This window comes from Anoplopoma fimbria, chromosome 4 (genome assembly GCF_027596085.1).
Source record: "Anoplopoma fimbria isolate UVic2021 breed Golden Eagle Sablefish chromosome 4, Afim_UVic_2022, whole genome shotgun sequence".
Lineage (NCBI taxonomy): Eukaryota > Metazoa > Chordata > Actinopteri > Perciformes > Anoplopomatidae > Anoplopoma > Anoplopoma fimbria.
In genome coordinates this window covers 8022197-8047199 of record NC_072452.1, presented here as the reverse complement: position 1 = coordinate 8047199, position 25003 = coordinate 8022197, and the positions used below count along the sequence as shown (strand labels likewise).

General features: G+C 40.3%; 3 protein-coding genes across 3 annotated transcripts; 1 reads left to right on the top strand and 2 right to left on the bottom strand.

Annotated features, from left to right (window-relative positions):
• Positions 1–555: 555 nt before the first annotated feature.
• lonrf1 (LON peptidase N-terminal domain and ring finger 1) lies at positions 556–12308 on the bottom strand. The gene is made up of 12 exons (XM_054597512.1): positions 11979–12308; positions 10440–10558; positions 9776–9898; positions 8911–9099; positions 8708–8825; positions 8397–8472; positions 8053–8167; positions 6827–6948; positions 6551–6709; positions 4883–5045; positions 4618–4767; positions 556–3704 (listed from the first exon to the last, which is right to left on the bottom strand). Exons 1-12 carry the CDS (start codon positions 12274–12276, stop codon positions 3555–3557), a joined length of 1782 nt encoding a protein of 593 aa, XP_054453487.1. The 5' UTR covers positions 12277–12308; the 3' UTR covers positions 556–3554.
• Positions 12309–14225: 1917 nt separating this feature from the next.
• On the bottom strand, positions 14226–15977 carry med7 (mediator complex subunit 7). The gene is made up of 2 exons (XM_054597980.1): positions 15778–15977; positions 14226–15268 (listed from the first exon to the last, which is right to left on the bottom strand). Exon 2 carries the CDS (start codon positions 15257–15259, stop codon positions 14498–14500), a length of 762 nt encoding a protein of 253 aa, XP_054453955.1. The 5' UTR covers positions 15260–15268; positions 15778–15977; the 3' UTR covers positions 14226–14497.
• Positions 15978–17240: 1263 nt separating this feature from the next.
• Positions 17241–23563, top strand: itk (IL2 inducible T cell kinase). The gene is made up of 17 exons (XM_054597487.1): positions 17241–17452; positions 17608–17712; positions 17841–17922; positions 18164–18289; positions 18568–18605; positions 19086–19237; positions 19356–19421; positions 19530–19584; positions 20046–20125; positions 20291–20433; positions 20594–20668; positions 20946–21114; positions 21203–21419; positions 21515–21579; positions 21707–21825; positions 22821–22978; positions 23094–23563. Exons 1-17 carry the CDS (start codon positions 17315–17317, stop codon positions 23157–23159), a joined length of 1854 nt encoding a protein of 617 aa, XP_054453462.1. The 5' UTR covers positions 17241–17314; the 3' UTR covers positions 23160–23563.
• Positions 23564–25003: the final 1440 nt, after the last annotated feature.

Here is a 25003-nt window from a genome sequence, read left to right as displayed (position 1 = left end):
TCTGTGTGTTTAACTGTGTAAGTGATTTGTGCCCGTAGGTTGTAGGGATTTAGTGTAGGGAATAACAAAGCGTGTCTCTAAAGTTCATGCTGTCCACTGACCAATCAGACCACATCAGCCAACATTCACTGCAAGCTGCAGCACCTAGCAAGAACATGCAAACATGGTGCTTTTCTCAGCCTTTCCTAAGTGCACAAGTGTAAGACTGGTTCTCCTGGGCCATTTGCTGCAAAGAACCGCTCACTTAAAATGCTCTGTGTTTTGCATTAGTGACTGTAGATTTGGTGCAAATTGTTTTAACTGTGTTTGAGGACATTTTCTGCTAGCCCAATTATACTGAGGACATGAAAAGTCATGACTGCTCTGAGTTTTTAAAAGATAATATGGCAAATTAAATTGGTTAAATTGGCCAATAGTTGGATCAAAAACATGGGAAATACAATAATTTATTTTTCAAATGAATTTAGCATTCTATCATGAAGTAAAATTGCACATTTGCACAGAGATTAAGTTCAGTTTTAAACCAAGTAAAATGAATATGAGACCGATGGCTGTGACCCACATACTGTACCATTTTATTCAATGAAAGCAGCATCTACAAGTACTTAAAGAGACGCACACAAATATGCGTGATTTGATAAAGAGAGAAAAACAAAAAACACACAACATGATTTCACGGTGCAAAAATATTGTCTCTTCTGATAAGATGTCCAACAGGGGAGTGGTATTCACCCCAATGGCTGTGGGCTTGTACACATGCATTCATGAGGCTAGTCATTCAGGAAAAACTCTGTCAGAATCTCAATCCCTTTTTATTTGTGAGCGAGCTTTAATCATTTCTGGTAGCAGCAAGAAACTGTCCTTTTTATTGTTGCAGTTATTTTGTCAGTAAAATCAAAAATACTAGCTGTGGAGACATCTTGTGACAACTGGCACATTAAAGTCTTTGACGCCAATTTTAATTACGGATGGCTTCCAAAACATCGGCATATGAAGATGGTAAAAAGATGGGTTATTTGCCCTCCAGTAGAGTATAAGTTCCCAGGTCAGAGTTAAGTGGTTTGGCCGTCTACTACGCAACCAATGCTGCACCAGTATCCATCAGTCCATCCATTGGTTCGCCCTTTAGTGGGACATTTTTGTGCATATCAAGTCTCAAGACTACCCCTTTTATTCTAAACAATATCTACAATATCACACTAGCAGGGCTGCAATTCTGCGTCACACAAACTGCATCTATGAATGTGTTTGCTGGACTAATTCTGACTGTTTCAAGTGATATGTTGGCCGTGAAAAGATGGTAGTTCCATGTCCACCATACAGAAGGCATAAGGGTTCGAAGACCAACGTCAGAGTCCAGGATGTAGACAAACATAAACACAGTGACTATTTAGCCTACTATTCCTTGAAAACATGGAAATATCTATGGCACATTTATTAAAGTAAAAAAAAAAAAAAGCTTTTACGCTTCACCCAGTTAAGCTTTGTTAGTTAATTAACTACACGTAACATTGCAGCTTCAACATTCCATGGAATGTAGCACTATGTCAACAAAAAAATCAATGTCAAAAAAAGAATTCCATCACATTTGTTGTGTAGAAACTCTAAGACTTGGAAGTGTCCTGGTGAGCTGGCCCAGGCACTCAAAGGCATTATGACTGGTGTTAGAGGGGCCAGACAGACGGGGAGACGCAGCAGGGGCCAACACAGAGGCACCGCAGTGTGACCCTAGCTAAATTATTAAGCAGCTGTATCTGCACAAGAGATGTTAAAAATACTGTGTCTTGGACTGATGCTTCATTTGCAACCACTGACCCTTGAGGGAGCGGTCACGACGGTAGCCGTTATCAGTGCTGACACCACCCCATGTGAAATTTAAAAACATAATAATACGCCAATGTAGATGGCAACAGAGAAAATATTACTCATTATTTACAGCCGACACACATACATACAGTGCTGTGTCCATCACCATACGTAATCACAAAGGTTCATATTTATTAAACAAAGCTGACTGCGTCTCCTCATTGTCATAATTTACACTTTTCCCACCAGACTATGACAAACGGCATCCAGGGAGACTTCTAGCAGTCACAGCAGCAGCATTCATTAAAATAAAAGTTAAAAAAAAGTCCACTCCAGTTGCTGCCATTCCATGTGATAAATTAATACTAAATAAGGATCATTTACGTTTATTCAATAGTATAAAATACACCATAGTGAAAGACTGCCAAAGCCAATAGATGATAGAGGATCAAATATATTAAAAGTAGTGCCCTTCAGCAATCTCCAAATATCTTTAATCGTGTGATGTGCATAGTCCTGAAAAACCTCTACAAATTGTGTGTGCTTTAGTTTATTCTCACTCCAAACTAAGCTAAGTGTTAATGCAAGGAGTCTGACGTTACGAGGCAACACATGACAGTGCTGTACACTTTACTAGCTTGGCTGATGCTGCATGTTCTTCATGTTTAGAATAATTGGAGAAACAACAGTGACACCTAGTGCCTATTTTCAGGAGTAATATTTGAGCTTAGTTGATAATAATAATTGATAACAATAATTTACCACTTGTGACCTAAATAATGAGCATCTTTGGTCAACCCAGTAGTTCTTACTGTCGCAGCAAGCACAACACCTATTAAGAACGACCTCTCACCCTTGAATTTCTTGAGATAAAACTTTGTAAGAAAGATAACACATGCAATCGGCAAAAACCCAACTCTGTACAGCTGCACCGTGTGTTGTAATGAAATCACTGTCTTTCCGCTATAGACCCTTTTACAGCAGACGTCATCAAAAGTATGCGTGTCAATTTTGGCAGAACAGAAATGGCATTTTGCCTAGCCATTGAGATGAGTTGGTAAGCTTTAAACATTGACTTAACACTGTTACCAGCATCCAAACGTCCGGTTGTTGCATGTTTGGGGGTACAGAATCGATAATCCAACTGCAGACTCAGGTGTTTCAGTTTAACAAGTGACCATGTTCACTGGTGACTTTCAGCCAATTGCGTCTGTAGTTGCTCAAAGTAACTTTAATTAATGGTTGGCATAGATATTTAACATTTATAAAATGTTATTGAAGGCTTGTACTAGGACACCATCATGTTCCGTTTGTGTTTTCAACAGCTGATGTCACTACGAGGAACCACAGACGCATTCGAGAGTCACCAGATAACACGGTCACTTGTTAAACCGTAACACGTCTATGGCCGCAAGCTATTTAACAGGTTGTCTACCACTGGACTGATCAAAAAATGACCATGTTTAGGTTTAGGTTTCATCCACAATCTTTGGTGGTTAATGCCCTTGAATTGCTTGACAAGCTATTGCACCCCGCCGCACCTTCGTTGCCAAACTGAGTGTGCACGCTTACATACGTCATCATTGTGTACAAACTGTAAAAGGGTGTATTGACCAGAGGATTTGGCCTTGGGCTGTGACTTTAAGATGCAGAGTAGACCCAACCCCAAACTCTGTGGTGTGGATGCAGTCATTGGTTTCCATTGACTCTCAGCTAGATGTTATCACAATACCACTGAGCTGTTGGGTCTAGCTCTGGGAGAAGTACTCCAGGACGAGGCGGAGGTGTCCCAAGCGGTCTTTGAGCAAGGTCAGGGACAGGACAGTGGTTTGATAGGCAGGGTCCAGCTGTAGGACAGACAGCAGCCACCAGCACCAGGCTGGACCGTTGGACGAGGCCTAGAGGACAGTTAACAAAGGATTAGAATGGAAACATGTTTGACATGAAAATGCATCAAGTACTACACCAGCCCATTGGCCTTTTTAGTACAAATCACTTGACATCACTGTTGCCCAACTGTGGTAGAAAATGTAATCGATTTGAAGAAATGGATGGTTCACACTAGGAGTGAAACAGCAACAGGCTACAAGTTATTTTCAAGGAAGACGGTAAAATGAAACTACAAATTATTCCTGTGTAACGGGCGTGACCCAATATAAAATAAGTTGAGCTGGCCCCAACATTTTTCACGCTCCAATGACGCGACGAAGCGTCAGCCAATCATATGTTTCTAGAAAAATGCTGAGAGCCAGTTCCCAGTGCATTTTAAAGCTACGTCAACAAGCAGTTGAGCAACACTTTTACAGCGACTTGCCGACAATGAAGCTGGCCGTGCTTGGTCGTTTAGTTGCTTATGTCGTTCGTAGTGAGTACGTGTCATCAGAGTCCTTCACATTTGGCATTCTTTATGTAAAGAGGCACTGGCCATCCAGAAGTTTAGATAAGATGAAGACCTTGAAGATATTCCCGACTGGCATGGTAAATATTCTAAACCAAGGGTTACAAAACACACATTGAGTCCTCTCTGGTGGCACAATTACACTTGAATCTATTTTACATGGGACAAACTGTGTAAAGCTGAGAAAATGTCATGTTACTTTAAGTTCTCTGATCAGATTTGTGTCGTAATAAACAGATTCAATAAAGGACAACTGGGGCATCAGGTTATTATGCATTATTATTCCACATCATCTTTTCATGCAAACTGTAATGTTTTGGATTTCTACAATGAGTCTTATGCACCTTCCAACTCCTTTTGTTGTTGAAGAATTAGAGCTACAGTAAAAACAACGCATCTACTAAAGCCCCAACCTGAATATTTTCCTCCTTCTCTGGCATGGTGCCATACTGTCTGTTGATCTGCTCCCGAATGCGGCTGCCTAGGCGCTGGTACCAGTCCTGAGCCTGCTGGTACACGCTGTCATGGAGATGCTCCAAAAGCTCCAACTCACCACCATCAACCTGGACGGGAGAGGACGCATAGAAAAGAAAGAAAAGTCAAGACATAGAGGTGTGTTATTTTACTTTTGTATATTCTTTAAATGTTGCTTTAGTCAGTGATTTCTTCCACCCTGACCTTGAGGTCCTCCAGGTACTCTATATCAGCGGTGTGGTAGCCATCTCGCTGACCTCTCTTGAGCACTTTAAATCTGTTGCCACCCACTGCGTCCACAAAGGACCGGCCATCAGGCAGCAGCTCCAGACTGTGGATTTCCAACATGCACCCATAGTCTGCAAACCTGAGGAAAAACAATGAGTCTTAAATTCATAAACTTTTTTTTTGCTGTATTGGTCGAAGCATAAATTGGATGGAATGTTTAATATTCATCTTAGCTCAAAAGAACAAAATCCGGATCATTTTGAGCCAAAAATGTATTTAAACTTTTTATAGTATGTGCTCAGTTTATTGACATCTACAGTATGAAAATATGATTATATACATTTTGTGTCTAATTATTTGCAAAAGTCTAAAATCTAATTTCAAACTTTTTAAATAGTAAAACAAAACCTGATTGATCAAAGATGGGGTTACCTCTGCTTGGAAAACACTAAGGTAATTAATCTCCAACACCAAACAATGACTACGTTTACACGCACACTCAATTCCTCTATTATTCCGAATATGACAACACATTTAATTTTATATGGGCCATGTAAACCTCATATTCCGTTTGGGTATTCTGAATTAGGCATTATTCCGAATGGAACATTTTCCGACCAAGACATTTGGGATATGCCGTTATTATTTGGGTTTTAGGAGCACTCTTTGGAAATGTATACAGCGCATTCGGAATATTCTTCTCAATAGAGGTTTTTAACGGAACTGCGTTGAACACAAACCAACTAGTCAATAGTTTGCAAACATGGAGTAGAGATGAAGGCCCAAAGTTAAGCCCACATTTCTGGTCAGAAAGAGAAACACACCCGTGAATGGGGTTGACGTGGGATTAACTGCCCCCGGTGATGGAATATGCATGGCTGCGTAAATGGGAATATTTGTCGAATATTCATTTTCATTAGCCATGTAAACAGCTTATGAGGAATATTGTCTTTTTCAGAATAAGTGCAAAAAACTGAATATTTGGTGCATGTAAATCATAGTCAAAGCAGGGATTCATGGACTTTGAGTCTTGAAAGATACCTCATCTTGACATAAGCTGAGGAAAGTGTCTTGTCACTGCAATTTATGTAAAAGCGAAAGGGGGAACTAATCTCACAAGAACTACTGAAACATTTTTTAAAGGGGCACAACTTGAACTGTTTAAATGAGGCAGACTTAGACAATTAGTTCATTAAATTGCATAATCAATATAATGAGCTGCAGCAACAAAATGCTTTCATACAACATTACTTTGAATATTATTTGCATATTTCAATATTAGTTTAGATAACCGGATATTAATCAGTCATCATGCCTGAAATGCAATGCACCATTACAACATTATGTACAGTTTAACTAGGAACAAATATCTGATGGAGTAAGAAAATGTCCAGCAGATCTCACACCAGATTGGTGACCATGCTGCTCTTTTCCACCCACTCAGGGTCACATATAAACTCTGCCCAATGTGCTGTCTGCTTGTGTTGGCCTTGCTGACAATACCATGGGGTTCCACCTAGCCCGCTGCGAGCCTCACAGTTAGGTCAATGTCTCCATGCCCCTACATTCTGGTCAAAATAACTGCACACACCTCTGTAAATGTACATGGCCTTTTGATTCAGCTAATATTAGGAAACTGCATACCCCTTGCCATGCTCATAGCAGCACATGCCAAACTTTTTGGTGCCAGTCTCCATGCAGCGGCGCATCATCAGCCGATATCGAGGCTCAAAGATGTGCAGGGGGCACGGTACTCCAGGGTAGGCCACCGTGCAAACAAATATAGGGATGTCCTTAGTTAGACTACAAAAGAAAGAGACAAAAAAAGAATAAATAAATAAGGGAGAGGACTTTGAGGAAAAGGCAGGATTTAAGTTGCTAGAATGAATCACGTGTAGATCGTGTGAGGTGGGTGCGTACTTGGACAGTTCAGCCATCTCAGCATCGTGGACCTGTTTCCTCTCAGCCAGGGGGGAGGGGAAAAGGTGGGTCATGATGTCCTGAAGCAGAACTGTGGGGTTGTACTTCCTGTTTTTAAAGTACTGGGATGGGAAAAGTGAAATCAATTAGCCATTATAGCAACATTATGATGCTTTTAAGCAGACCTTCGAGGGTTCATTTAAAAAATCTATTCAGATTGTATTACTAATTACCTGTTAAAAATGTAGACAATAAACCTAATCAAAATATTAAAGTAACATAAATTGATTACTTTTTGGATGACCTCGATACTAAATATGCAATAAAGACAAGAGAAAAGAAAATTGCTGAAATGTCACTATTTTGAATGTAAAGCAGAAAAGGGGGACAACACGGTACAAAAATAAATTAAATAAACCAATATGCAAATTTTCCGCATCGTTCTGCATTATGTTTGCTGGACCAGAAATTTGAGGCGTTCGCTCATTTCCTACAAACAGTCTTTTCACGCTGGTATTCCTCTCGACAAACAATAATATTGATGAACCAGAAAGTGTGCAAACTATTCTGCTTTGCGATAACTTGCACCAGACTGGGATTTTGTTCCCTCTTTTTGCTTTTCATACACTATAATGGCATTATTTGGGCATTTTTTCCCTAACTCCACCTATTTATACCAGTGCATGATGGCTACCTCACTGAACAGTTGCGTATGCACGCCCATAAGCTCCACACAGACAGTGTTTTTGCTGAGAGGCTGTCTGTCAGCTTTGTGTGATACACGTGTTGTAATGTGTGCAGCTCTTTATTTAAATTTTTTATTTTATTTAAAAAATGTTGCTGTAACTGTTACAGATTAGTTACCTTTTTTGTAGCTTTATTATAAGCAATTATACATTGTATGTAACAGTAAAACAACTCACTGTATTGCAACAAAGGGAAAAAAACACAAACATTAAAGTTCTGAAATGCATTTCTGGATACAAAATATAGATCCAATAATTGAGTATTTTATGTGAATGTAGTCTCAGCTGTGTTTGCAAGCAGATAAATGCATACACACCGTTGTTACGACAGTACTGTTGATCACTGTTGATCATAGCTGTTATCATTTGTCACAAGCAAAACGTAGGAGCGTGGAAAGTTTCTCGGCCTCTTTATGTGAACAGGATCTGGAAACCCATGAAGTTTAAAATAGGCGTATGAAAGTGTCCGTCGATGGTTACCTCTTGTAGTGGCTGTTTGCACAGTGGACAGCGTAGGTTGTGGTCCAGACTTCTCTCTATGCAGTTTTTACAGAAGGTGTGACCACAGGGAGTAGTGACTGGCTCGAAAAACAACCTTCAGACGACAAACAAAGACAGAAGTTAACACCCCTTGGCCTAACTTGAGGAAGCAGGTTCATGCTTTTTGTAAAGCACCTGTTGAGTGTCTGTGTGAGTGCTGTAAGCTCAATAAACATTAACCAGCCAGAGAGGAGAATAGGATCAACCTGATACATGACACTATAGCAGACAAGCTAACGACAGTAATGCATTATTGATCAGAGCCAATGCTCCGGGACACCTACCTAATGCAGAGAGGGCACTCAAAGTCTGACACGGTGAGAACTCCCAGAGTTTTCTCTCTGCTGTGAGCGCTTTCACCTAAGAAAGAGAGAGAGAGAAGAGACTTTTCGGCTTCATGATGATTTCTACCCGCTGAGGAAGAACTAGTAATTACTATGCAATTTCAAACCATCTGGTGGTTGTTATGGTAAAGCTGTTTGTAGCGACAGTGAGGAAGATGATTCACGAAGAGGGCAGTTCATAATAATTAATAGAAAAAGTGTGTGTGTGTGTGTGTGTGTGTGTGTGTGTGTGTGTGTGTGTGTGCGCGTACCCCTGCCATGCCTATCGTCCCTCCTCATCATCATCTCCTCGTCCTCTTCAGCAGCAGGGAGGAAGGAAACAGCTTGGCAGAGGCTGAGGCAGCACTCAGTACCAGTGTCGTGCTTTACCTGCATTAAAACACAGTTAGGGTTTACTGTTGCATTTATACGCCTAGTGCTCTAACCAGACACTAGAGTGCACATGAGAGCTCACCTGGTGTCCCTCTCTCCTCCCTTTGCCCTCTCCGTCATCCCCACGTGGATGTTTGAGGCCCTCGGCGTGAGTTGGCCCCTGAGAGCCACTGAGGCTGGTAATGGGGCAGGGCCCTTTCAAATACTCTGACACCACTTGCAGGATGCAGGGCACCTCGTCCGGCACTGCCATGCCCTCCGCCTCCAGAATCTGCCATTTGAATTCATAACAAGATACAAATGAGTCACATAAAGGTTTCATGATTTATGTCTTTGTTTTCACTCAGTGCTGTAAACTAAAATCAGATTATGAAAAAACGATTGTTGGCCATTTGGAAATAAAATCGAAGCTCAATGTAAATGTTAAATGAATTTTTACTAATTTCTCAAATTAAAGAGTATTAATTGAATAAGAGATCAGTGGAAGTTAAACATTTTCTCAGACCTAAATTAATATCAATACGACTATTGATACCAGCACTACCAGTACTACTACTAATGATGGAAATTAAAACAATAATTTTATAATTAAATATATGTAGGAAGAATAAATTCACACTACCAAAAATCCACAAAAATGAAAACTAAACTCAAAATAAAAATAAAAACCTATGGAAAAATCTTTGGTTTCTAAACAGTCCATCTATTTTTAATAAGACTCATTGTTTATGGAACTGAGTTAATAGAATAAATCACAGATGTGTACATAATGTGCACAGGTCTTTAAGCAATGATGTGAGGTAATGAGTTTATATTGCACCTTTAACTCTGAAAGGCCAAAGTCTCTCGAGTAAATGTGTTCCTCGTCAGTCTTGTCAGTTTGCAGGAAAATAAACAACAACATGTGCAAACGTATCATTCTATACAAATGCAACCCTCAAACACACCTTCTTGATCTGGCTCTTTGCAGGGACAAAGTCAGCTTGAAGTTTTAGGCAATGGTGGAACTGGATGAGGGCGTCAGTCTGCTGACCCATTTCCAGCAGTACACTCCCTTTACGAAAGAAGCCCTGCACAAACAGAAAGCTTCAGCACCTCATGGCTGAATGGTGCATATAAAGCTTCTCCCTGCAGGGAATATTTCTACGCAACTAACAATTAGTTTATATGAATAATGTTGCAGTATAATGCTTATCATATTTCTTCCTTCTTTTGAATAGTGAAATGTGACATTTGTAAGTAATATAACAAATCATATAACAATATGATCCAGTATTTTTGCACTTACAAGGAGCCACCCACTGGATAAATTACTTTACAATATAAGCAGTTTGCATAACTTTGTAAATGACATAACACCAATACAAGCAGAGAAAAGGCCTCAGCTAAGCACACTAAGAAAAGGTGTGTGCTATTACATGCATGTTACAAAACCAACCAACGGTACTTCCTGTAAGTCGCTTTGGATAAAAGCGTCTGCTAAATGACTGTAATGTAATGTAATGCACAGTTAGGGTCTAATTCAGCAGAAATTGACAGCTTTACATTTGGCACTGTTTATGAATGACTTCAACAGATTGGTTTGTGTCGAACACTGTCAATGTCTCTCACCTCAGTCCAGTTAGGACGAAGGCAGCAGAGGTAGTCGATGTCTGTCAGAGTGTCAGAGAAACGCGTCAGGCCCCAGTTAGCTTCGGCTCTGTACAGCTTCAAACTCTGATCATCTGGGGCTAAGGACACAAAAGAAATAGAGTTGAAGAGAGAGTAAACAAAAAAAAAAAAGAAAGACATGTAATGACAACATGTAATGACAGGCACGGAGCAGTTCTGTTTACTTTGAAACATGACGGAGAATCCAAACACTGCACAACAAGGCGCTAATGATCCGCATTACATGCTCTTTCTCAGCCACGTCCATTATATAATTTTTAAAGTGCCTTTATATAAGCTTTCTAGAACAATGTTATTAACATTTGCATAAGCCTAAAACAATGTTACAGGTATCGGATTGGTGTAAAATATCAGTTAAGGGTGAGTTTAGGTATCATTCAGGAGAGAAAAGTTGCAAATCGGTGTTTCCCCACCCAAAACAGATTTCTTTTTTTGATGAAGCATAGGGTTAGAATTGTTCAAAGAAAAGTTCAAACTACCATATATAAGACTGAATTGTAACATAAATGTTGTATGTGCACAAACACTTCCCTTTTCTGTTGATGTTTAACTGCGCAGTGTCGAGCACAACAGTTACTTAAATACACCTGCGACACCAACATGAGTGCACGTGCATTCAAGGTTCAGAGAGCCACTATTACCTAAAGCGGTTGCTCTGGTCAAGCCACATTTGTACAGCCAGTGCTTAACAATGCACACATTATGAAATAATAAATTGAAGAGTCAAAGCACAACCCCAAAACTTTAATGACTAAAGGAAAACTGTTGTAAACAAAGGTGCCCGGAGATTGTTACACAAGAACAAACAGGGCTGGAGCAAGGGAAGCAGCATTGTTTATTTGGGTTGGTAGAGATGGCAGACGTGTAGGTAATTCAACAGTACGCTGATTCACTGTCGCACAAACACTCCTATGATCCCCAGGACGCCTACTGACCAGATAAAGTCATCTAGGGCAGAATTTGTCCCTCTTTACCTCCTGACTGCTGCATGGAGAAAATAAGGTCATTGGCACATCCAGTGGGTGCAGTGCAGAGGATCACTGTATTTTGTGTTGTTTTTTTTTGCTTGTGCCGCTCATGGCATTAGTTTAGATGTGTGTTGTGTTTCCAGACAGATTCATTATGCACACAGAGAAAGAGACAGATTACTGACCCGGTTAAACATTCAGGTCATCAATAGCCTTAGAAAGAAGACACAGTGAACTCTATGTTCTGTCTGTCATAACACCACCTTCATCTCACTGCTGCGCACACTGGAGAGCAGAGCACCATCAGTCACCATCACTGGGCAACAACCCAAACTGTTGAGCAGTGCGTAAAAGTGGGACACCAAACTGTCCCCCCCAATTTATGAAAGTGTGATCTTAGGTAACAGTTCATCCAAGCAGACTTGTAGGCATCCCTTTACCACTGCAACTCAATTTACCCATCGCCTGTCACGTGACTGTAGTAGTGATGTCATGCACGTGTGCCCCTTACCTAAGTGTAGCCCCTCGTTCGCGATGCGTAAAGCTTCCGTGAACTCGTTGGCTTTGAGCTTCTCCTGCAGATGGCACTTCGTCTTTGCGGCGTCGGGGCAGCACTTCTCCACGACGCTGATGAGCAGGACGTTGTTCTTCATGCTCTTCACCTCTCTTTGTCTTAACTTCTCTTTGCACGACGGGCATTTGGACGGGAGGTAGCCCCCCACGCATCTCCGGCAGAACGTGTGGCCGCACGACATGCTCACCGGCTCGACCATTAGGAAGAGACAGAGCGGACACTCCAGCAGATCCATGGTGGATGGGTTATGTCACCGGGGGGGAAAAAAAAAAAAAAAAAAAAAAGAGGAATAAAAAAGGGAAAAACGTCCTACACAGGGGGAAAGCAATGCAGACGGAGAGGCTTGTCTGTGTTATTGTAATGCATGGAGCATTTAAATAGCACAGATACAGTTAATGAGTCTCTGATCACATCTGCTCCAAGCCGACCGGTTTCTGCAGAATTAGACTAAATTGACGTCTATATCCTCACCTTACTCATTCCCTTTGCAGATAAAAATCCATCCATTGACACTGTCCATTTTAACCCTAACTTCGTCTTTGCTTTGGGACACATAACGTATTCCCATTTAAGCACGTTGAATAAAACAAAAGTCAGCTTCCAATGCAGTGCGCCGCTCTCCTCCTAACTCCGTAAACGCAACACGAACCAAACCAGGATATTTCCCCATGAGTACTGTTTCTTTTTTGGGGTTGTCGTTGTCTGCTTTTAACCCCTTGTCGCGATGTATCCACAGCCACAAAGGTAGGTTACTGTGTAACACCATTGCGTTACATAAATAAAGACCATGTGACGCAGCAGCGCGCATACCCATTGGCTGAGAGGATGGCTTTCCGCCCTGTTGTGAAAGCCAAGGATGCAGAGTTTCGTAACATAATTTCTGCGACAAAAGTTCTTGGTTTTTATAACATATATAATTAAAAAAAAAAATCAGAAAGATGGGGAGCAACAGCTGATATACTCGTGCGAATAGTAACTGGAGTGATAATAATAAACTCCAAGGTGCAGAACACGGAAATCACCATGTCGTGGTGGAAGGGAATCCCAGCTGAGGGCAATAACATACGGGGGGCAGGATCCTGACATGGACCCAGTTGTGTCTTACATAGCTGTGGAATTAGGCCACGTGTTAACATGGCAACGTTGTATAATGTTAGAAAATAGTTGAAATGCATTTGTAGGCTGAGTTTCTGTTACTGTTTTTCTGCAGTTGTACACATGGCAGGACAATGCTGCAGAGCAGATCAGCGTATTAAACCTCTGTGCTTCTGTTACACAAGTCAGTGCATGTCAGATCTCATGGAAGTCAATCCAGGTCAATGAAATGAGGTTGGAGCCTGCAGCCGGCTAAACACTTCTTAGGTTCACATTACTATAGCCTCCGGCCTTTTTTTCTTTTTTCTTTATTAGTCCCACAATGGGGAAATTATTTCTCTGCATTTAACCCATCCCGGAGGAGCAGTGGGCTGCAATGAAGCGCCCGGGGAGCAACTTGGGGTTAGGTGTCTCGCTCAAGGACACCTCGGCATGTTGCTGGTAGAGGGGTTTGAACCACCAACCTTGTGGTTACGGGACAAGCGCTCTACCTCATGTGCCACAGCCGCCCCAGAGGGAGGGCTACAAAGACATCCAGACCCCTGTGTGACCCCATGCTTATTACAGCACATACATAAGGAGACATTAGTCAAACATTTGCCTTACATAGTTTTCCCAAGCGCATACTGCTAAACAGACACTGAAAGGTCTCACTTTTGTTGTTTTCAATCCCAAAACATTATTACTGTTGACTCTCTGCTACACAAGGACTAGACTTGGCTTTTTACTGGATTATTGTACAATTGAACTGCCTGTTGTCACTGAAGTCATACAAATATGTATATTTCAAATTTACTCTGTTGCATTAGGGAAAACAGGATCCTTCTAAGGAAAACAGGATCCTTCAAGCTGCTGCTTGAAGGAACTGTTACACAAGGACACAAACAATGTAAGTGAGGGAGGAGTCAGTCCATGACCACTCTCTCTAAACAGAGTTCGAGGTGCATGACAGCTCTTAAATGATTTGTGAACATGATGGAATGTCAACACATAATGGGTTGAAATACATAAGAAGTGTCTGTGACATGATGCAGTTTACCATAAAACATTGATTGGTTTAATGAACACTATAGCGACCGTATTGCACTCCTGGAATTGGAAATGTCTTTATTGGTTTATTACAAAAACTACAAGTAAGTACCCCAGTTGATCTGTGTAATATTTACATTCTTCAAATATCTTCACAGGGACATTTTTACATAATGGCTTTTAAATAATAAAACGCCATCCAACTCCAGATAGGATTTCAAGCCCAGTGAAAACACAGCAAACGTTTTCATACTTTATGTTCATACGGCATACAAAAAACAAGCAAACACAGTTTAGGTGTACAAAAAAGAAACAACTACTCAAAAGACACATTAAGCTATTTCATCAATAATATTGCACATGGCAGCATCGTTGTCCAACATTTTGTCCCTCTTTGAAGTAGGGATGCTCTTGTCCTGGTGACCTGCTGCCATACAGCTGGCACCTGCCTCCTCTACATCCATGGGTTCAGTTTTTAGCCTGGGGGCCGGTCCAGATGAACCAACACTAGCTCCAGCAGACACGCTCCTTGTCCCATCACCAGCACCATCCGGACCCTCCATCTGTGGCAAGTCATCAGGTAACGAGGCAAGGCACCCCTGGATCATCTCCACCACCCTCTCTAGATGTTTCTGGAACCTCTCAGCTGTCTCCAGCCTCTGTCTCTTCTGCACCTCCATCATCACCCTCAATGTCTCCCTGGCTTGATGTGGCCTATACTCATTTATCAGGTGGTGCATATGTACAAACAGAAGCTTCAAGTCCTCCAGCTTCTCCTCGCGCTTTATACTGCCGGGGCTCTTGATGAGGATGTCCAGCAGGTCCAGGAAGTTCACGAGAATGGACATGTTGAGCTTCTTAAGCTCCCGTTTATGGTCAAACTGCATCGGATGGAGCCTCTCAATGCCTTGGCTCTCCAGTGGCCGGATGATGAGTTCATCACACTGGAACTGGTTGCCGAACATCATGTAGCTGTCTCTGATGGGTGGAGGTGGCTTAGGAGCCAGACCCTTGCGGATATTTTCATCCGTGTACTCTTTGATGTACTGCATAGGTGGAGGAGGCAGGGCACTCACCTGCTGTGGTTCACCCATGATGCTGACCTGAAACAGTGATACAAATGTTCAATCAGTCTGTTTTCCATGTTGCGTTTGTTACATATACATCTGCAAACTAGCTGCTGTCACAAAAACATACAAATCAAATACAACATGTCTATAATGTTAGCCCATTTCCACCTCTGGAAAAAAAACGTGAAAAGTTGGTTCTTTGGCAGAGTTAGCATGCTAACATGCTAACCTGCTTGTCAGAAGGAGTCAGTGCTAACATAGCAAGCCAGCCATGCTAGTTTAGAGCCTAATAGTCCGAACTAATAACTAACTAAAACAGTATGCACGTTGTCTAATGCTTATCTCAGTCTATAACTAGATGTAACAGAACCACTGCAGGTTAGATAACAAGCTATGTGGCTAGCATTGGGCTAGCGGTACATATGCTAACAGCACTTATGCTAACAGTGCTTAAGCTAGCCTCTGCTAACTAGCTTGGTAACACTACCAAAAATGAACAAATAAGCAAATGAAACAAAGACATCGATGCTTCTTCTACACACCTCTTTAAATGCCTCCTTGGTTGCGGAATGTAGACCTTTATATGTGAAATGTCACGGCGGTAGCTCAGCTCATGACTAGCTTAAAGCTCCTTCCATTCACCGACATGGACGTGACGTCATTCGTCTCTGCTCTGATCCCATTGGCTGAACTGTACACGTGACGACATCTGGGCGTGCGTGATTGGGCAGCACCTGAGGCACTCACTACACCGCCGCTCAGTCATTTGTGCAGAGCCGGCTGGACAAATGTTTTTTATTTATGATACTACGGTTGTTTTGTTGTGATATAATCTTGATTATTATGGTGATGTGGTGATGGTGGTAACCTAGGTGTGTTAAGCACAAAATGTAAGATTATTTTGACGGCATCATTTGTAGCGTGCTCATTTTAACACATTCATGGTAATAAAACGTGCATACAATAACGTTAATTTTTTTTTTTTTTTTTTTTTTTGTCATTTTTATGCCATTTGGCTACATACATTTTTTTTTTTTAACCAAAACGGCCTTCGTATGAATAAAATAAATAAATAATACTACCACTACCATTAATGATAGTGACATAACTGCTACTACTACTACTAATATGACTGTAATGTAATGTAATACTAAAATGCAATGGCAGGACACAACCATCATCAGTTGCTTGAGGTATACAATTACACAACATTGTATCAGGTTTAAAAAAGCACAGCAATTAGCAATGTTAATTGACATTGTACAAAATAACAAACTGAAAATGAATTAGTTGTTAAGAAAGTCATAAAGTCAGTTGTTATTTCAGTCATATGTTATACAGTCTCAAATAATGTTGATAAATGTTAGTAAGGTAATATTTCAGACAGTCGTGGACATTATAGTATAAAGTCCATCATTCTGATTTCTTTAATCATGAAAACAAAAACAACATTTTTTTTGTAAATTACATTGTAGATTTTAAAATGCTCAGATTGGACCAAATTAATTTACATTTCGCAATCTTGATAGAGGGCCTGGAGGTTTATTTTCAAATGTCAAAATTTCAACAAACCATTTTTACCCTTACTAAATGTAAATTTAAGATGCTCAATAGGTGCTTTTTTTTAAATTGAGTTTTAGTTCATGCTATCAATATTTTATTTAATTAACACCCCTTTCCAATCTTTACATTTTTACCAAAACTTTTTGCCATTGACAGATACGATACAAGATGCCTCATTTTGATGGAAAATGTTCAAAGTGCAGAGATTAAAGAATCACCCTCCTACTGCTGCACACACTGGCTTATTGCAACATAGCTAGCGAAAGTACATGTTAAATCTTGTTCAGTGTGTGTCTGTGTGTGTGTGTGTGTGAGAGAGAGTGAGTGTAAGCACAACCCACTTAATGCCTTAAGGATGTGGTTTACCGAGTGCAACAACTTTATGCCGGAAGCTCCACGGCTTTAGTCAAGTTATCCTCCACTAGTTTTTTTTCCCCTTCACTGTGAGGTACTCAGTCTCTCTCCGTAAGCCAAACGCCATAAGTGTTTTTCTTAGCAATATTCATAGCTGTCACCATGTTCCCCAGGGTGATTTTGAAGGGAACTTTAATTAAAAAATCTCAACAGAAGAAGAGAACATCACCATGCAACTACAAGGAGAGGTTTTTTGTTTTGGACACCCAAGACCTGAAGTACTCTGAACGCCGCCCGGGAGTAAGTATGCACTCAATCCATAAACAAAATTTTGATTTGAAATGATCCAATCTGGAGGCTGAGTCTGTAAACCTGGCCTCAGACGAAACAACTATTACTTGAATCACATCCACAGTGTATATAGCAGACATAAAGTTAAGATCATTTTCTTTCAGAGAAAGCCCATGCTGAAAGGTTGTATCGAGCTGTCCAGAATCAAATGTGTGGAGATTGTGTGTAGTGATGTTCCCATACCATGCGACTATAAGTACCCTTTTCAGGTAAGGTTATACACAATAATGACATATATTGTTACATGCAGTAAGTATATTGTATGATTCAGAATGTAGTATAAGTGTGACATAACACAAGAACAAATAAATATTCTCAAATGCTAATGTCTCTACAGGTTTTTCACAATAACTACTACCTCTACGTTTTCGCCCCGGACAATGATTGCCGTCAGAGATGGGTCAGAGCTCTGAAAGAGGGTGAGCAATGTTACCTAACTATTGCACAAACAATAGTGGTGCAACAAATTACTGTGAACCCTTGATTGTATAAACATAAGAAAATATCATTAGTCTTATCATTCTGCATGTCAGAGGTAATATCAAATATAAAAGAGAAATAGAGGATTTTATATTGCTTACATGAGGACAGTCTTGAGTACTGGCTTGATTGATAAGCTCGATATTTCAAACTATATTTATTTTATTCTGTGTGATGTAGAGACAAAGCGTAACGATTTGGTTGCAAAATACCACCCAAACTTCTGGATGGATGGGAAATGGAGATGCTGCCAACAAACAGAGAAACTTGCAACAGGTTGTAATGTGTATGACCCAGTGGGTAATGGTAAGTATTAATTCTTCTCTTCTCCTTCTTTCATATTTATTTACATCAAGGTCAGAAGTCTAATTTGTGTGATCGATTTAGTGTGAAATCAATTTATATGTTCATGGAAAAAATATCAAGTAGATAACGTAAAGTAATGTGATTTTTCAAAAAATGTGCTTAAGGCAAATCTTTATCTGCATTTAGATTAATTTAGATAACTAATTCATCTATAAATTCCAGTGTCAAATATTGGGTGTAACAAAATCATCACAAAAATCGTGTTTGTCATTCCACAGCTTCTAAAAAGCCACTTCCTCAACTCCCGGATCCAGAGGTACCTTTTTGGAAAGCATATATAACGTGCTGTTGAAATATTATTGTTGTTTTAGTCAATACTGTTGTAATCAAACTCTAAAAAGAACTTGTTTGATATTATTTGTCTGTTGCTTGCACCTGTGGTATGCACCTGTGGTATGCACCACATATAATTTCACAGCTCGGTCTGTTGTCTTGTTTTGCTCATATCCCACGATTGTTAGGCCTCCTCTGTCGCTGAAGATTTCATGCGTGTTGTAAAACATAATACGCTTATTGTTCAATCTAATATGACCCAAAGAGAATTGTTATTTAGTTTGTTAAGTTTAAGTAAATTTCTTTGGGGTGTTCACATCTGTTTTGTGTTTTGTCGTCTGCTGCGTGCCTTTTTTAAAAGTGTTACAGACATAATATATTGTTTAAATAAAAGAGTATGATGGAATTCATATCGCAGAATAATATCCCTAAAATGCTATTTTCTTTTTGCTATCTCTGCCAGATGGAACTGCAGGATGCGGGACAGCGTATTGTCATCGCCCTGCAGGACTACAATCCGCTCAGGAACGACGACTTGCCCCTTCAGAAAGACCACAAGTACACCCTGATCAACGGCTGCCACAGTGACTGGTGGGCCGTACGGGATGACAAAGGGTGAGGCACATAAAGATCCCAGACTTCGCAACAACTCACACTGAAAATAATAGCACTTTTATAGTAAGGATGATTATGAGTATGGGATTATGACTATTTTTCTCTGACCCCTCAACAGAAACACAGGCTTTGTACCCAGTACGTACGTAGCTGAAAAATCTGGCAACAACTTTCAGAGATTTGAGTGAGTTTTAATTTCTCTACTTTGTGTTTCTCATTGTTAAAATGTGGAAGTTTGCAAATAAATTCTGCACACAGTTAACTTATTTGTGGTTAATTTGTCTTCTCACAGATGGTACAACAAAAACATAACCAGAGGGGAGGCAGAGGACTTGTTAATGAAACAGGTAAAAACAATATCATTGTTTAAGGATCCAGTGATTACTCCATCTGCCATCTGCGTTTTGACAAAAAAACATGCTCCAAATAATAATTCTGATGACAATTAGCGGGATGTTGCTCCCTCGTGACGCAGTGCACTTTTGCTGTGACTGTGCCACCTACAGCAGTCTCGCATTTGCAAAATGAATGCAAATGCACCTGCGACACAAGAATGTGAGAAGACAAGGGACACGAAAAAATGTTTGTCAACCACAGTGCTTCCTCCAATGTTGAATTTCCTGCTGAGAAGTGTTTTGCACAGTTTTGCAAGCGGGACACAGAACAGCTATCCATCATCTATTACTCAAAAATGAATCCTTGGACAGCCCTGGTATCAGATGTATATCAAACCAACAATCAAAAAACATGTCTAACATTACAAATGTATTGGTTCATCATGATAATGTTATGTGGTGTCTACTTTTAGGGAAAAGAAGGCGCATTCATGGTGCGTGACTCGAGACAGGCAGGAGTCTACACAGTGTCAGTCTTCACCAAAGCACCGGGGTAATTTGACTTCCTTAATATGTATTTAGCTGGTTTGATAAGGATACATGATTAGTATCTCATACACTGCTGATTGTTATTTACTGTGAACATGTCACACCTAATATTCTCCCTTTGCTAACATGTATGATTCGTTGCATAAAAGGATCTTTTTGATACTTTTAGGTCCAATGGGGAGAAGAACCCAAGAGTGAAACATTACCAAATTAGGCAGACAGAAACCGGAGAGGCCAGGTTCTACCTGGCAGAGAAGTACCTGTTCAGCACCATTCCAGAGCTTATTCATTACCATCAACACAATGCTGCCGGTAAGTTTGTTGGCTCACCGCAACGGTATGAACACAGACAATAACAAAAATCTGCTGCCAAAAGGAAGTTCAGTTGATGAAAAGCACCTAAACATTGTAACAAAGGGTTATTGATATTTATTTAAAATGATAATATATTGATATGCCATCTGTGTGGCAGGCTTGATAACTCGTTTGAGACACCCGGTATCTCAAGATGGAAGCTGCTCTCAGGACATCGCTGATCCCTCAAAAGGTTAGAGGCTGTTAGGTGGTCGAACCGGACCTCAAGACAGTCATGACTCGATGATTTTTTCTGACCTCTAGTGGTTCTCACGAAGGCATAATCACCCAGGGTGCGTTCAGTACACCATGATAATTATCAGTTTGGTGTTTGGACAGTTTGGTGTTGTGTAACAAACCTGGAACTTTCATAATTATTAGATTATAAGTGATTAAACTAATGTCATTTTTTTTTTTTTTTTTTTTATCTCAACACAAGATTATCAGTGTTGTTGTTTGCTGTTTAACAGATCAGTGGGAGGTGGTTCCTGAGGAGCTGACCTTGGGTCAGGAGTTAGGCAGCGGCCAGTTTGGGCTCGTGCTGGAGGGGATGTGGAGGGACAAAAAGGTGGCAGTGAAGACGATAAGAGAAGAGTGCATGTCAGATGAGGAATTTAAAGAAGAGGCAAGAGTGATGATGTAAGTGAAATTCATGAAGTTTCTTCGCATTGTTCAGGCAAAACAAACCACTCTGCTTATGTGTGTGTGACTGTGTGTGTTTTGACAGGAGACTGTTCCATAGTAAGCTGGTTCAGCTCTACGCCGTGCGCACCCAGTGTTCCCCCATGTGTCTGGTGTTTGAGTTCATGGACAACGGATGTCTGTCAGACTACCTGCGAGCCAGGAAAGGGCATTTGTCTCACGACACCATGTTGGGGATGTGTCTGGATGTCAGTGAGGGGATGACTTACCTGGAGAGCTCCAACTTCATCCACAGAGATCTGGTAAACCAACAGATCAGAACTTTTTACGTCACACTTATGGATCTCCTCTCCGTTAGAATAGTTAATCCTTCCTCTGTTCCTCTTTTTTTCTGCAGGCTGCCAGGAACTGTCTAGTTTCAAAGAACAATGAGGTGAAGGTATCTGACTTCGGAATGACCAGGTATGCTCTTAACTGAATCTCTGTACGGTCCAACATGAACTTCTTAATCACAATATTTATTTGGTTTATACTGTAGCTCAATGTCAGCTTACATCTACTGCTGTGTGATGATGTCTCCATACTGTAGATTTGTACTTGATGATCAGTACACAAGCTCCCAGTGCTCCAAGTTCCCCGTCAAGTGGTCGGCCCCAGAGGTCATCAAGTACTGCAAGTTCAGCAGCAAGTCTGACATCTGGTCATTTGGTGTGTTCATCTGTCTATCTCTGTGCCTTTCACTTATTGTGTGTGTTTGAGTGTCGGACTTGTTGTTATAGCTCTCACAGGATAACTGCAGGTTTTGTTTGCTGATTGACTACAGATCAAAATCATTTGTCTTTCCCTGATAGCATATCGACTGTGGTGAAAACTGGAAGCTAAACAAGACCGCAATGATTTGAAACCAATTTAAGAGGCAAACAAAATGATTGTAATTTCTGAAGAAAAATCAGCTGAAGGTTTAAAAGCATTGATCCTTTTTTTTATTAATATATTTAATTGGTTTATCTATTTGTACATGTGTGCACGTGTGCCAAAAGCCATAAGTATTGGTAGCTCTTTTCATGTAGCAATGCCAACTTGTGGATTTGCAGCGATCGCCAAGAAGTTAATAGTGTTAGGACCATCGCCAAAACAGGAGTTTAAACTGGCAAGCAAACACATTGACCTGGCATGGACAGGGACAAGATTCCATGTTCAGAAGTTGTGACTTGCTTGTATCTAACAAATGCAGAATAGTGTGGTTATAATAAATCGCTTTGATTACAATTTCTACACATTGATTTCCAAAATAATCAGGCTGAGTAATAAATGTCGGACAGGTCGAAAATAACAATGTGTTTTAAGTAGCAGGGATGGTATTTTTGGCTTTTTTAATATATAGTAAGTCTGTGGACAATGGAAGACTGCATGTAGCTAAAAAGTACTGCTGAACTGATAAACACATGGCTATAAATTCCGTCTAATATTTAAACATCAGTCAGTCTGCTTACTTTGGTTGAGGATTGTCCTAATCATTCAAAATACAGTATGCAAAGGAGCTTACATGGAACAACCAAAAACATGCAAATGATAAACCAGACACACAATAACTGATTTTGGTTTGTACCCATCACTTAAAAGGTTAACTGACCATCAGTCAACCTCTCCATAGGTGTGTTTATTCTATAACGATTGGAGTCTCCCTGTTCATCCCTGTTCAGGTGTGCTCATGTGGGAGGTGTATAACGAGGGCCGTCTTCCCTATGAGAACCGCTCTAATGCCGAAGTTGTGGAGTCCCTGAACAAAGGCCTGAGGCTCCTGAAGCCACGCTTGGCCCCAGACGCCATACACCTGCTCATGGAGTGGTGCTGGAAGGAGGTGGGGACAGGAAATGAACGCATTCCTAGTAGAGGAACTGATGACATTAAAAAAAAAAACACAGACAGCAAAACTCTTTGCAATAACGCTTTTGTTTTCACTTTCTCATTCTCAGAAACCAGAAGATCGTCCATCCTTTGCTCTCGTCCTGCATGATCTGGCCTCCCTCTCAGACCTGTGAAGATAAGATTTGAGGTTGAAAACTATGAAAACAGCTATTTATTTTATTTATTGCGTTACCAATTGCTTGCCAAATGTGTTTCGAAATATCAGTGACATTTCTTTGCTTAAAATGATTACAAAACACAAAATTCAATGATTTTGCACTTTATCTGTTTCATACTGTATCTCTGTATACACTCTATTCCTGAGAAGGCTAAAACAGTCCATTCACACAGCTATTGTTGCTTACTGCAGGTTTAAATTAAGGTCTCAAATAATCTACAAGGGTTCTATACATTAAACAGGTGAAGTGGTAATGTTGTTTAACCCATTGTTAATTAAATGGATCCATTGTCATGAAGTGTACATGTTTTTCCATGTAAGTTTTCAGCATATTTTCAGCAGTACAATAATGAAACTATTCAAACCACTGCACACGTGGTAATCCTCTTCTGTGGTCAAGTGCATGCTCTGCAACATAACAGGCATCAGTGTCAGTCTGTCAATAAAGCAAGCCAGGCGTTCTGCTCTGCAGGTATAGTGGCCAAAGATGGAACTACAGGCCACACTGTGATCTCTGGCCCAGAAAGACCTACACAAAATATATACATAAAGGTGGATCTTAATATCCGCTACAAAGTAGAAACAAATACATTGAAGAAAATACCCTGATCATCATGCACATCTAAATGACTATTTCATCCTATAGAGCCTATTTTAATGTGGGCCAGCTGTTAGGAAAGTGGAGCAACAGAAAAAGACAAAGCACACGGATTATGGGCACAGATGTAGTAATAGGAAACTATACTTTGCATTGGATGAGCTGCTTTAATTTTACCTAAATTCATCCATGCAGCCAACCATTAACTCGATAAACCAGTCAGTCAGTGATCTAGCCAGGCACTGAACAAACATCTTAATTATGATAATAATTGAATATGTGGGTAGCCTATAGGCCTACAGCACATGTATAGTAAACAGAAGATATGTACAATAAAAATATATAAATGTACAATAAATATGTATATTTCCCTTTGGGAAAATTCAGGTACAGTACCAGTCAAAAGTTTGGACACACCTTCTCATTCAATGGTTTTTCTTTATTTTTAAACATTGTAGATTAATATTGAAGACATCCAAACTATGAAGGAACACATATGGAATTATGTGGTAAACAAACAAACACTCAACAAACCAGAATATGTTTTATATTTTACATTCTTCAAAGTAGTTGAATGAGAAGGTGTGTCCAAACTTTTGACTGGTACTGTATATAATTAAATATCCCTTTAGGGGACAATATCCTGCCATATGGATCCAACTCCAATATATTGTTTACCCTTTACTCTATCTACACACACACACACACACACACACACACACACACACACACACACACACACACACACACACACACACACACACACACACACACACACACACACACACACACACACACACACACACACACTCCTTTAATATGATAATAATGTGAAAAAAAGCTAATTCTCCACAGGGACAAACACAGTACCAGTACCATGGAATTATGTGGTAAACAAACAAATGCTCAACAAACCAGAATATGTTTTATATTTTACATTCTTCAAAGTAGTTGAATGAGAAGGTGTGTCCATAGTACTGTATATAATTAAATATTTTATACCTGAATTTTCCCAAGGGGAAATATACATATTTATTGTACAGTCTTTCCCTTTAGGGGATAATATCCTGCCATATGGATCTAACTCCAATATATCCTTTACCCTTTACCCTTTACTCTATCTAATCACACACACACACACACACACACACACACACACACACACACACACACACACACACACACACACACACACACCACTC

Excerpts from the sequence above, each read along its gene's own strand:
- lonrf1 (XM_054597512.1), bottom strand. The coding sequence starts at position 12,276 with ATGGATCTGCTGGAGTGTCCGCTCTGTCTCTTCCTAATGGTCGAGCCG. Across the intron at positions 6,710-6,826 it reads GAGATGGCTGAACTGTCCAA|TCTAACTAAGGACATCCCTA; the intron begins GTACGCACCCAC and ends TTTCTTTTGTAG. Across the intron at positions 5,046-6,550 it reads TGCTATGAGCATGGCAAGGG|GTTTGCAGACTATGGGTGCA; the intron begins GTATGCAGTTTC and ends GTTTTTCCTCAG.
- med7 (XM_054597980.1), bottom strand. The coding sequence starts at position 15,259 with ATGGGTGAACCACAGCAGGTGAGTGCCCTGCCTCCTCCACCTATGCAG.
- itk (XM_054597487.1), top strand. The coding sequence starts at position 17,315 with ATGTTCCCCAGGGTGATTTTGAAGGGAACTTTAATTAAAAAATCTCAA. Across the intron at positions 17,713-17,840 it reads ACTATAAGTACCCTTTTCAG|GTTTTTCACAATAACTACTA; the intron begins GTAAGGTTATAC and ends ATGTCTCTACAG. Across the intron at positions 21,420-21,514 it reads ACTTCATCCACAGAGATCTG|GCTGCCAGGAACTGTCTAGT; the intron begins GTAAACCAACAG and ends TTTTTTCTGCAG.